General features: G+C 44.3%; 1 protein-coding gene across 4 annotated transcripts in view; it reads right to left on the reverse strand.

Annotated features, from left to right (window-relative positions):
• ALDH18A1 (aldehyde dehydrogenase 18 family member A1) overlaps positions 1-11829 on the reverse strand; it is a 50791-nt gene extending 38962 nt beyond the window's left edge. For 2 of the 4 annotated variants that reach the window (XM_050802885.1, XM_050802883.1), the window contains exons 1-2: positions 11661-11828; positions 8376-8491 (exon numbers count right to left, since the gene is read on the reverse strand). In XM_050802885.1, the coding sequence (XP_050658842.1) occupies positions 8376-8463 (88 nt within the window). In that variant the 5' untranslated portion in view covers positions 8464-8491; positions 11661-11828. Of the gene's footprint in view, positions 1-8375; positions 8492-11500 lie in introns of all 4 variants that reach the window. The other 2 variants (XM_050802886.1, XM_050802884.1) reach the window with 2 other exon arrangements.
• Positions 11830-13289: the final 1460 nt, after the last annotated feature.

Raw genomic sequence — 13289 nt, forward strand, 5'->3', positions numbered from 1 at the left:
AAGACTACATTTCCCAGCCTTTCTTGCTCAGACAGACAGGACCATGTGACCAACAAGATATCTGACTAACAAGATATCTGGCTAACAAGATACATGTGAAAATGTTATGTGGAATTTCTAGGAACTTAAAAGAGACATGCTTTCTTCCATTCATCCCCACTGCTGCTTGGAACATGGGTATGAAGGCTGGAGCTCAATCACTCATTTTGAACTGGAAGGAACTGTGAAGCAACAAGAACGAAAGAGCAGGGATCTCTGATGATTCCACAGTGCTATTCTGGAAGCCCTGGACTGCCTACCTTCTTTCAGGACTGCTAGGCTTCCTTCAGGAGAAAGAGAGAAATACATTTCTATCCTGTTTGAGCCATTATTATTTTGAGTTTCCTGCTACATGCACATAATTGTAACTGACATAGAAGGAGAATGACTGCATAGGCAGATGGGCTGGGTGAAGTCTCCATGGGAGAGAAGATGCTGTCAATCAGTGGGGGTGGAGGAGCACTTACAGCAAATAGACCTTCCTTCCTGATAGCAAGAAGCAAGACATGGTGGGTAACATAGGTTCTCAGCAGGACTAAGCTTTAAGCAATTCCCTGCAAAGACTTTTCTATATCTCATTATAAGCAACTCATAAATATTCAAATGAATTACTAAAATAATCATTCCAAGCCACCTTTTGAACCACTGTTCTATTACTGTATTAGAGAGTTAAGTACCTTCACTTGAACCAACCATTATCACTTCCCTTTATATTGTCTGTCTATAAATGACAATTTTCTGAAAACCTCTTTAGACCTCTGACTCTCTCCTGGTCACTAACTCACTCCCTAACCACAATCTACTGATGGTGGGTAAAGTAGGCAGGAGCTTATTCTCATGAATGGGAAGGCGACTGTGGGTTCTCCTCCCTTCCTGTGTCCTTCACACACAAATCTTAGAACATTTCTAACAAAGTAGTGAAGATTCATTTCTTCCTTTCCTTAAATAACCATTTTTCAAGTGACTATGTTTCAGGTTTGTGGAGATATAAGAAAGATAATATGATCTTTTTTCACAATAGGCTTGGCATCTAGATCCGGGCACACAGCTACTTAGTAAGCCATTATCTGGGATGGAACTGGGATTCTGACGGCATTGCTGGATCCACAGGTGTATGGTCTCTTCCTGCTGCGGGAGTCCCTGGGACTAAAAGACTGGTTTGTTGTTGAGACTAAGTTTTGCGGAGTGCTACTTTCCTTCATTAGGTTAATTATTAATAATACAGGTACCCTACTCTGTTTTCAGGAATATTATCCTAAGCAATATGTACACATAAGTTTTAAGTTTAAAAGTTGTACACATAATGGTTTGGTCTCACTGATCTGATAGAGAGAAGGGTGGTGGAGGGACAGGCTTACTTCCCTAGGGTTTGGACCAGGGATCATCAGTGGCTGTTTGCAGAGCTCAGAGCTATGCCAAGTATTATGTATTATCCCTTTGATAGCTGTCAGATCTAGGCTTTCTGGCTTTCTCTCCTGTCCGCTGGAGGGCCTATCCTGACCTGGAAGGGGTGGTGAGCATGGGTGGAGCAGCCTGAGAGGGTACCTCAGGAACATGGCTAGTGGCATGCGTGTCTGTCCAGCTGATCAAATGGTGATCAAATGGTAGAAGCCAATCAGAATCCAGCAGCCAGGCTAGCATGAAGGAAGCTAACCCACAGTCTGTATCAGAAAAGGGTGGGTGGCATGGCTCAGTGCCAGGTAGTCAAGGGTCATTCTGGCTGAAGACAATAGGGTAACAGCAGTAGATAAGGCCTGTTAGGGTTCAAGAGGAGGTCACCACTGTTAATAAGGTTTCATGCAGGTGACTCAGTCAAATCCAGTAGGTTCTAGCACAAAGGAGAGCTTCATGGGACCCAGAGCTTTTTGGGTTTCCTATTGAACAACACCTTTTACCTTCCAAGGTTGACCCTACATTTCTTGGGGGGTATTTTTTAAATGTTCTACAGTGTATTACACAATGTTAGGGTCCATACTGAAAACGGAGAAGGCCTTGATTAGTTAGGAAAATTCAAGGTTTCTAGAGAAGTAATTGTTTCCCATCTTCTAAGGAACTTTTAGGCTCTAAGTTCCAAAGAAAATCTGTCCCCTCCTAGTAGGTATGAGGGCATAGTGAGGTGTATGTGTGTACAGGTGTGGCATGGTGGGGGATGGGAGGGGTTGTCCATGTTCTTCTTAAGGGCCACAGATTATACTCTTATTACTCTTAAGGAGGAGAACCCTTTACTTCTTCAGCATCAGAGTCCTTATGCCCAGCAACCAATGAGGCTGTGTTCCAGGCCTCAGCAAGAAGGGACCCTGACATGACTTCTCTTTTTCTTTCTGGCCTTCCATTGCCTTCTCTGTTTGTCTCCATAAGCTTTCTCATTTTGCCTTTCTTTTCCTATTTTTTCCCCCTGCTATTCTGCTTATCATGATCAGTGAAAGAGCTCCATTCCAGAAAAATCCAAATCCCCAAATCCAAAAACCTAGGGAAACAATTAGAAAGTGCCTCCTTCTGCGAATGAGCCTAATGAGGATAAGTATCAATAATAAAAATACTGAAGTGAACACTTACCACATACCAGGAGTTGTACTAAGTATTCACACACCTTCTACAGGAGTAAAAAGGATAAGCATTGGCTCTGGAGCCAGACTGCCTGAGTGGAATCTCAACCTCTTCACTTACTTGCTGTCTCCCTAACTATCTCATAAGGTTGGTATGGGGGATAAAACAAGTTCATGCATGAACAGAGATTGGCACAAAATAAATACTCAATGCATATTAGCTGGTACTATGAAAAAAGTGTTACTTATTGTGACATGGCATATATATCCATGGTTCCTGGCTTATAACTCTAATAGTGCTTTTTAGTCTTTCGTTATAATGTTGGTGTAAGGAAACAGAATCTCTCTCTGATCTTCTCCTGAACTCCTTTCACCTGCTCAAGGCAGGACTCTAATTTGATTGTGGGTTGTAAGACTCTCAATCCAGAGACGGTCCTGCCCCATACCTTGGAGGAAGAAATATTGCACAGAAAGACCAAGATAAAATCTGAACAGACAGGCCTTGCTGGGTTACCCCACTCAGTCTATTAGTATTAGGTCACATCCTTTTTGTTCAATCACATTTCAACACAGTTGTCCATGCTTTAATCATGCCTACCCCAGTAAGTCTCCATAAGAGTTCCAAGGGGACAAGGTTCGGAGAGCTTCCAGACAGCTGAACATGTGGAGATTCCTGGAGAGTGGTGTGCCCGGGATGGGCATGGAAGATCTGTGCCTCTTACCCCACATCTCACCCTATGTATCTCTTCATCTGCGTCCTTTGTAATAAACTGGTAAATCTAAGTGTTTCCCTGAGTTCTCTGCATGATTCTAGCAAATCAACCAAGCCCAAAGAGGGGATTGTGGGAACCCCAGCTTGAAGCTGGTCAGTCAGCAGTTCCAGAGGCCTGGACTTAGGACTGGTAGGAAGGTGGGGATGATCTTGTGGGACTGAGCCCTCAACCTGTGGGCTGTCCTCGGGGAGGTAGTGTCAGAATTGAACTGAAGGATACCCAACTGATGTCCACTGCAACCCCCACACATTTGGTCACAGAAGTCTTCTGTGTTGCTCGTTGTCATGGAGAGCAGAGGAAAAATAGTTTGAGCTTTTCTATACTCTACCTTCATCATCATTGTCGTCGTCATCACCATCATCATCATCTCACTGAATTCTCATGAATTAAGCCTCATAAGTTAGGTATTATTATGAGTTCCTTATTCTTGTTATCCATTTTATAAATAAGGAAACCGATGCTCAGAGTAACTGAGTAATTTACCAGTGTTGCCAGATTACAAAAATGGCCACAATCCTTTTGCAGCTTCTCCATTAACAGGTGAGTCAATTTTCCAAACTTCCTAAATTTGGGCTGGCCCTGTAACTTGCTTTGACCAAAACAATGTGGCAGAAGGAACAGTATATAAATTCTGAGTTTACATCTCAAGAGGACTTGCAGCTACCATGCTTGCCCTTCTTGGGAACCCTGCAAGCATCACGCGAAGAAGCCACGAACAGCTTGCTGAAGGATGAGAAGCCACATGGAACATAGGTGATGTGTCATCCTAGCAGAGGCCCCTTCATCCCCAACAATCAGCCCTAAGTCAATCTGAGACCTGACACAGACACAGAACTACTGTGCAGCTGAGCCCAGTCCAAAATACCATCCCACAGAATTGTGACCTAAACAGACAGTTGTTTTAAGCTACTAAGTTACTTAATAAGGAGAAGGGCTAGTTTTAAAAACCCAGGACCTGGTTCCAAATCCTGAACTTTTAGCCCTTATACTCTACATGAATAGGAAAGAGATTTTTCTGTCTAATGATAAGCCTGATGAGTTGATTGGCAAGTCATCTTGCAATGAAACCTGGAAATGGACTACTGATAAGATTTAGGTGATATCGAGGAGCTAGCCAACTCAAAACATCGTAAACAGCCTTTCAACAAATGATGCTGGAACAACTGGTATTAAAAGTTGAAAGATGAACATTGACCTACACCTCACACCTTATACAAAAATTAACTCAAAATGGATCACAAAGCTGGGTGCAGTGGCTCACACCTGTAATTCCTGCACTTTGGGAGGTAAAGGTAGGAGGATCTTTTGAGACCAGAAGTTCGAGACCAGCCAGAGCAACATAGACTCCATTTCTATAAAAAATTTTTTTAAAAATTAAATGTGCCAAGACTGGGCAACATGGCAAAACCCTGTCTCAACAAAAAATATAAAAATTAGCTGGATGTGGTGGTGCAGGCCTATAGTCCCAGCTACTTGGGAGGCTGAGGCAGGAGAATCGCTTGAGCCTGGGACGTTGTGGCTGCAGTGAGTAACGACTGCACCACTGCTCTCCAGCCTGGTTGACAGAGCAACAACCTGTCTCAAAAAAATAAAATAAAAAATAAAAAATAAACAAAGAAAAAAATTAGCCAGGTGTAGTAGTATACACCTGTAGTCCTAGCTACCTGGGAGGCTGACATAGGAGGATCACTTGAGCCCTGGAGGTTGAGCCTTGATCGTGCCACTATGCTGCAGCCCTGGGTAACAACAGAGCAAGATCCTTTCTCAAGAAAATAACAACAAAAAAAATGGATCATGGATTTAAGTGTAAAATATAAACTATCAAGCTTTTAGGAAAAAAAATAGGAGGAAATCTTCAAAATCTAGGGTTATACAAAGAGTTCTTAGACTTGACCACCCCAAAAGTATAATCCATAAAAAGAAAAGCTGATAAATTTGACCTCATCAAAAGAAAAACTTTTCCTATATGAAAGACCCTGTTAAAAGAATAAAATGACAATCTATGAGACTGAGAGAAAATATGTGCAAACCACCTATCCAACAAAGGACTAATACCTGGAAGTGCTATGGTTTGCATATGGTACGGCCCTACCAAGTCTCAGGTTGAAATATGATCCCAAGTGTTGGAGGTGGGGCCTGGTGGGAAGTGTTTGAATCACAGGGGCAGATCCCTGATGAACAGCCTGGTGTCATTCTCAGAGGGAATGCATGAGTCCTCACTCTTAGTTCCCATAAGAAATGCTTGTTAAAAAGGGCCTGGTTCTTTCTTTTCTCTCTCTTGCTTCCTCTCTGGCCATCTGATTTTGCACACACCAGCTCCCCTTCATCTTCTGCCAAGAGTAGAAGCAGCCTGAGGCACTTACCCAATGCAGTTATTGGTGCCATGCTTTTTGTACAGCCTGCAGAACCATGACAAATAAACCTCTTTCCTTTATAGCCTCAGATATTCCTTTATAGCAATAAAAATGGACTAAGACAGGAAGATATAGAGAATTCTCAAAATTCAATAGTTAAAAAACAAACAAACAAAAAGAAACAACTTTCCAATTCAAACTGAGCTAAAGGCCAGGTGTGGAGGCTCATGCTTATAATCCCAGGACTTTGGGAGGCTGAGGTGGGGGGATCACTTGAGGTCAGGAGTTTGACACCAGCCTGGCCAACATGGTGAAACCCTGTTTCTACTAAAAATACAAAAATTAGCTGGGCATGGTGGTGGGCACCTGTAATCCCAGGTACTCAGGAGGCTGAGGCAAGAGAATCGCTTGACCTGGGAGGCGGAGGTTGCAGTGAGCTGAGATCGCGCCACTACACTCCAGCCTGGGTGACACAGCGAGACTCCATCTCAAAAAACAAAAACAAAACAAAACAAAAACTGAGCTAAAGACATGAACTAACATTTCACTGAAGAGGATATAAACACATGAAAAGATGTTCAGTATCATTAGCTATTAGGGAAAGGCACATTAAAGCCACAATGTGATATCACTACCTACCTATCAGAATGGCTAAAATAAAAAAGAGTGACCACATCAAATGATGGTAAAGATGTAGAGAAAGTGAATCACTCATACAATGCTAGTAGGAATGTAAAATGGTACTGCCACTCTGCAAAGACAGTTTGACAGTTTCTTATAAAACTGTGTTAGGCCATTCTTGCATTGCTGTAAAGAAATACCTGAGGCTAGGTAATTTATAAAGAAAAGAGTTTTAATTGGCTCATAGTTCTGTGGGCTGTACAGGAAGCATGGTGCTGGCATCTGCTCAGCTTCTGGTGAGGCCTCAGGAAGCTTATAATCATGGCTGAAGGCAAAGGGGAAGCAGGCATCTCCAACAGTGAGAGAGAGAGAGCAAGAAGAGAGAGTGAAGGGGTGGTGCCACACACTTAACCAGATCTTGTGAGAAGTCACTCACTATCTCGAGGACAGCACCAAGGCATAAGGGATTCACCCCCATGACTCAAACACCTCCCACAGGCCCCACCTCCAACACTGGGGATTACAATTCAATATGAGATTTGGTAGAGACACACATTCAAACTATATAAAAAACTAAACATGCAGCTACAATCTGACCCAACAACTACACTCTTAGGCATTTATCCCAGAGAAATGAAATTACGTTCACACAAAATCCTGTACATGAATGTTCATACCAGCCTTATTTATAACTGCCAAAAAATGAGAGCAACCCAGATGACCTTTAATGGCTGAATGGTTACAGTAACTGTGATACACTCACAGCATTAAATAGTAGTCAGTAATATAAAAGAACTAACTGATACACACAGCAACTTGAATGACTCTCCAGAGAATTATACTAAAGAAAACAGAATCCCAAAAGGTCACATACTGGATGATTCCATTTATATAACATTCTTATAATGACAAAATTATAAAAATGTAGACCAGATTAATGTTGGCCGGAGGTTAGTAATAGGAAAGAGGACAGTGGCTGTTAAAGAGAAATAAAAAATCCTGTGGTGATTGAAATGTTCTGTATCTTGATCGTATCAATGTCAATACCCTGGTTGAGATACTAGGTGAAATTGGGTAAAGAGTATAAGGGACCTCTTTGTACTATTTCTTAAAACTACAAGTGAATTTATAATTAGCTCAAAATCTAAAACTTAATTACAAAAAAAGTAATGAACAAAAATAGCATGGGGTTGGGCACAGTGGCTAACGCCTGTAATCCCAGCACTTCGGGAGGGAGGCCAAGGCGGGTGGATCACCTGAGGTCAGGAGTTCGAGACCAGCCTGGCCAACATGGCAAAACCCCGTTTCTACTAAAAATAAAAAAATTAGCTGGGCGTGGTGATGCACACCTGTAATCCCAGCTAATTGGGAGGCTGAGGCAGGAGAATCGCTTGAACCTGGGAGGCAGAGGTTGCAGTGAGCCAAGATTATGCCACTGCACTCCAGCCTGGGTGACAGAGCAAGACTCAAAAAAAAAAAAAAACCATGTAAAAATTTATTTTGGGGGCAATAAATACAGGAAACACTTCATTGACCCAAACACTCAGAACATTTCACCAGGAGACTACCTCTTTGTTTCCTTATTTGGCAGAATTTTGTCCAATTCTGCCAAATTACATCTTTTTGTTTTTTTTTCCCTCTTTTAAACCTATTTTCTTGGCTGGGCATGATGGCTCACGCCTGTAATCCCAGCACTTTGGGAGGCCAAGGCAGGCAGATTGTTTGATCTCAAGAGTTCAAGACCAGCCTGGGCAACATGGCAAAATCCCATCTCGACAAAAAATTAAAAAGTTAGAGTCAGTGTGGTGGTGTGTGCCTGTAGTCCCAAGTACTTGGTGGGCTGAGGCAGAAGGATTGCTTGAGTCCAAGAGGTCTGGGCTCCACTGAGCTGTTTGTGCCACTGCATTCCAGCCTGGGTGACAAAATGAGACCCTGTCTCCAAACAAACAAACAAACACTTTTTTTTCTCTTTGAAAACCTTGTTGAAACACACTTTGACTATCAAACTTCCCACATACTCATAAGTTATCTATGGTACATACGAGATCTGGAGACGGTTGTACACTGGACCCAGGGCAGGAGATGTTGGTTGAAAGGCTGGAACCCACAGCGGTAAACTTGACTCAACATGTTGCGATGTGGTCACCGACCAAAGTATCTGCAGAATACATTTTTTAAAAAGTGAGTAATGAAAAATACTGGAGAATTCATTTCATTTCCCTCTCCTTCCCCTTACTCTCAGAGTAAAAATCTGACTCTCCTGCTCTAAACTCTGCTGTATTAGACAAACTCCCACCTCCTCTATATTACAGAAAAGAGAGAAAGAGTAAGTGGCTCTTTTCTAGGTCTCAACCCTAGCCCTTCCTTTCCTAGGACCATCTTAGTTTTTATGTAAGCAAATAATAATGCAGGGTTAGGAATATTTTGTGACACAAAAAATATCTGCTGTTTTTGGTATCTTCCAAATTAAAAAAAAAATCTTTCAGGTGCAATGCTTATGTATTAATACTAAATCTTCATATAATTCCTGTAATGGATCCAATATCCTAAAACAACCATGTCCACTTTTCTCCTGACACCTCCCAACAGAACTGGGAAATGCACCTATTTGAAATGTCAGCTTGATCCTTGCCAGCCAGCCATGAGAAGCAAGAGGAAAGGGCAGAGGCTGCTGCCATGTTTTTCTTCCTGATGCCCCAGGATTATAAAGTAACTCTTGTACCCCTGGAAGGCAGTGGCAATGTCTGCAAGTGGCTAACATCTAAATCCTGTGGAGGATGAGAACATGGCTAGAAATCTTGGTTGAGAATATGAGGCAGTTATGGGCATTTCCTCACCCTGGGTCAAATTTGAGACTTTAGACAAAGAATAGTTTATTTCACAAAAAAGTAGGGGACTCCTTCCTATATGTACAGGGAGAACAAGCCATTCATTATTGTAGCTCTTTTTTGTTTGTTTGTTTGTTGAAGACGGAGTCTTGTTCTGTCGCCAGGCTGGAGTGCAGTGGAACAACCTTGGCTCACTGCAACGTCTGCCTCCCGGGTTCAAGAGATTCCCCTGCCTCAGCCTCCCAAGTAGGTGGGACTGCAGGCACGGTGCGCCACCACACCTGGCAAATTTTTTGTATTTTAGTAGAGTTGGGGTTTCACCACGTTGACCAGGATGGTCTCGATATCCTGACCTCAAGATCCACCTGCCTCGGCCTCCCAATATTGTGGCTCTTTTTATGCTACAGAGACACTGCTGTTTACACAAGAAAAACACTTCGGTTTCTTTGTTTGTGGGCCTCCTTTTAACTTTTGTTCTATGGATTGGTGGATATATCCCAGCCCTCTTAAATGTGCCTCAGAAGACTAGCATTTAGCCCCATAGTGAAGAAGAATAAGGCATGGTGTTATTGCTTTACAATTTATACTGCACAAGGCACCGAAATAGGACAGAGAATGGAAGGATACAGCTGTTCTAAAACATATGGCATCTAGTAGGCAACAAAGTATTAATTGATCTTTGTTATTTCAGTTTTTTCATAACACTGAAGTATGATTTTGGCACATGATCTATGTTTGCTGCTTATATAAATTCCTTCAATAATGGCTGCTAAACAATTATTTACATGTGAATTCTCCAAAATAACTATAGAAGAGCCAAAGGGTAGAACAATCAAATTCCAGTTCCACCTCCCTAAGAAATCTTCCCCAGCAACTCTAGTCTTCACAGCTGGATATATATTCCATAGGTTAGATTTTAAATAGCCCATGACTACTGCTTTTCCCATCTGGATTACAAACTTTCCATTGACAATATGGCAAAAACGATGAGGAACAAGGCCTTTAAAATTGGTCAGACTTGGGTTCGTGCTCTGCACTTGCTACCTGTGTGTGTGTCTCGTGGAGAGCTACCTAATTTTCCTAAGCCTCTGTTTCCTCACTTATAAATCAGGGATACTAACACTAAGGACCTCATGGAATTATAGCGAGAATTAAATGAGATAATGCGTGGAAAATGCTTGGGTACAACAGATGGTCAGTAAATGTCAGTTTTCCTCTTTTTGTCTTTTAGGCACTAATGATGCCTTACGATAATTTTCTCCTTAATTTCCTTCAAGACCCATCACAGGAACAAAGAATTCAACGAATATTCACTGTTAGATACAATCACACACATATATTGACTGACTGTGTACCTCTCTGTTACCCAAGAGTGATTGAAAGCTCTGAACACTTACGGTCACTGAATTAGAGGTTGAAGACTGACACAGAAACTAAGCCTCCTGGCCTCTTCCGTGTACCACTATCTCTGACTGACCTCGGAGGTTACATCTACTCTGTCACTGTAATGGATAGCTCACTTTGCCAGAGTGTATTACGCCCTCGAGAAGCACACAGTTGATCCCAAGGAGCAAAGAGTGTGTGTGTGTCTGTCTAGACTCATATCTAGATTCGTGTGACTGCGTCTAGACTCTCTGTGTGTGTTTAGACTCCGTATCATCAGTTGAAAAAAGTTTTCATGTTCTGACTCAAGACATTTCTCAAGTATCTCTTTACAGACTAAACAGAAAGCCCTTATCTAACTGATTTGAACAGAGAAGTGAACTTCAGTCCCAACACAGTTCATCCACAAACACATGCTCGGTATATGGCTCACCACTTAAACACAAAGATCCGATGGGCCTCACCACCTCAGAGGGCAGGGGACAATGATGGGGGAAGGGATGAGGTGGGGTATCTGGGTGCACCCTGCTGTAACAGGAAGGCCCCAGCATACACAGAATGCCATACTGGAAAGGGAGTCTGGCTTTGAGGAGGGGATCACGAACGCCCGGAGGGCCGCGGGAAACTAGAGACCCAGGCCCGAGATGTCGGCGTGTGGCCAGCTAAAACCCGCGGCATCCTGGCGCCGCCGCCACCGCCACCACCGCCACCACCGCCACCACCAGTGCAGGCTCCGGACTCTCCGATCGAGAAGGGGCCCGCGGAGGCCTGAAGTCTCCACTTGGCCCAGTTCCTCACATGGTGTACCCAGGGGAGGCCGGGGAGGTCAGGGGCCCGGAGCCATCCGTAGATCCCGGGGCCGCCGCGCACCGGCATATGGGAGCGCGCCGGGGTTTTGCAGCGCGCCCTAGGCGGCCCGGTGCAGCCGCCATCCCTCGGCCAAGGCCCGCACCTACCCGCGGGCCAGATCCCTGGGCCCCGGCACCTGCTCCGGCCGCGCCCCCGCTCCTCTGTGACCAGCGGCCCAGCGCTCACGCCCCTCGCGCTAGAGCCTGGACGCGCATCAGCTTCCGCAGAGACTAGGGCGCCTAGCCATCCCCGCCGCTCGCTGCGTACCTGCCTCACCACCGCCGCAGCCGCCGGGCACTGCCACGGGTCCGCACTCCAGGCCGGGCTGATTCCGGCGCTCGCTCGCTCTCTTTTTTTTTCCGTCCACGTCCCGCACGATGACGTTACGTCAGTGGCGTAAAAGTAAACCTGGGCAGCTGGGCCTACGCTGTTGACGTCGGGCGAGGGCCTGGCCTGGAGCTGCGGCGCGGCAATGGCGTAGGCCCCTTTCGAGAATCAGGCCCGCGGTCCACGTGGCTGGCCCGCCCACTAGGCCCCGGCTAGCTCGAGGAGGCGGGACTCGAGTTCAGGGGGAACGCCCACGTCCTGGGAGGGGACATGGGCCGAGGACAGGGGCGAAGACAGCTTCCAAATGCCGCCCCAGCGGGCCTTCCAGGGAGGTAGAAGAGGTGCCTGGCATCCTCAGCTGCTGGTAGATTTCATAAGGTGTGTTTGTCAGTGTTAACCATATATGCCGGGCACACCTCGGAAATAGGTTGGATCAACTTACTTACGTTAGTTACTCCAGGCACATCCTGGGAATAGATTGGATCAGTTTACACACATTTGCAAACTTTGGCTCCTTAAATGGAAGCATTTTGACACTGCAATCAAATTGCTTGCCCCCTAGTCATCTGGAGATTTCCCCAGTGGTCCCATCTCAACTCTCTTTCATCAAAGGCAGTTGTAAGAATATTGCATTTTAAAATAGGATATTCAATCTCTGACAACTAGAACTATTCCAAAGGTGAATGCAGACTCACCTTTAAAGAGGGACCAAGAGAGACCACAAAAACCTGCCAGCACAGTGGTGTGTGCCTGTACTCCCAGCTACTTGTAGGTGGAGGCAGGAAAACCACCTGAGCCCAGGAGTTCAAATCCAGCCTGGACAACACAGCAAGACCCCATCTCTTAAAAAGAAAAAGAAAAAAAGTGAAAACAGAGATTTTTCTCCCTCTTTCTTTGCTGTGTTTTGCTCAAAGGACACATTCCTGCATAGGCACATAGTGCTGGGTGGTGGGAGGGCAGCACTTGATAGGAGGTTGGGCACAGAAACGCATCTTGCCCTTCTGTCGTCCCTGATAACACTGCTAAGTTTATTTATTCATTTTCTTGTTCATTAAACACTGGCTACTGCTATGGTCTGAATATGTCCCCCAAAATTCATATGTTTGAAACTTAATTCCCATGCAAGACTATTGGGAGGTGGGGCCTAATGGGAGGCATTTGGGTCAAGAGTGCTCACCTTTATGAGGAGAGTGACCCTCATGAATAGATTAATGCTGCTATCAAAAGTTTTGTAGGGGTGGGTGTCCTCTGCTGCTCTTCTGCCCTTCCACCATGTGAGGATACAGCAAGAAAACCCTCATCAGATGCTGGCACCTTGATCTTGAACTTCCTAGCCTCTAGAACTGTGAGAAATAAATTTCTATTATTTAAAAATTATCCAGTCTGTGTTATTGTATTTTAGCAGCACAAAATGGACTGAGACAGCAAGTTAATGTACCAAGCATTCCCTGGGTGTGGAAGAAGACATAGTTGAGTCCACAGCCTTATGAAAGAGAGAGATATATGAGCAAATAATTACAATACCATGTGATAAATACTAAAGAATGGGATGGCCAGACATTCAGGGAT

The sequence above is a fragment of the Macaca thibetana genome, chromosome 9, assembly GCF_024542745.1.
Source record: "Macaca thibetana thibetana isolate TM-01 chromosome 9, ASM2454274v1, whole genome shotgun sequence".
Taxonomy (NCBI): domain Eukaryota; kingdom Metazoa; phylum Chordata; class Mammalia; order Primates; family Cercopithecidae; genus Macaca; species Macaca thibetana.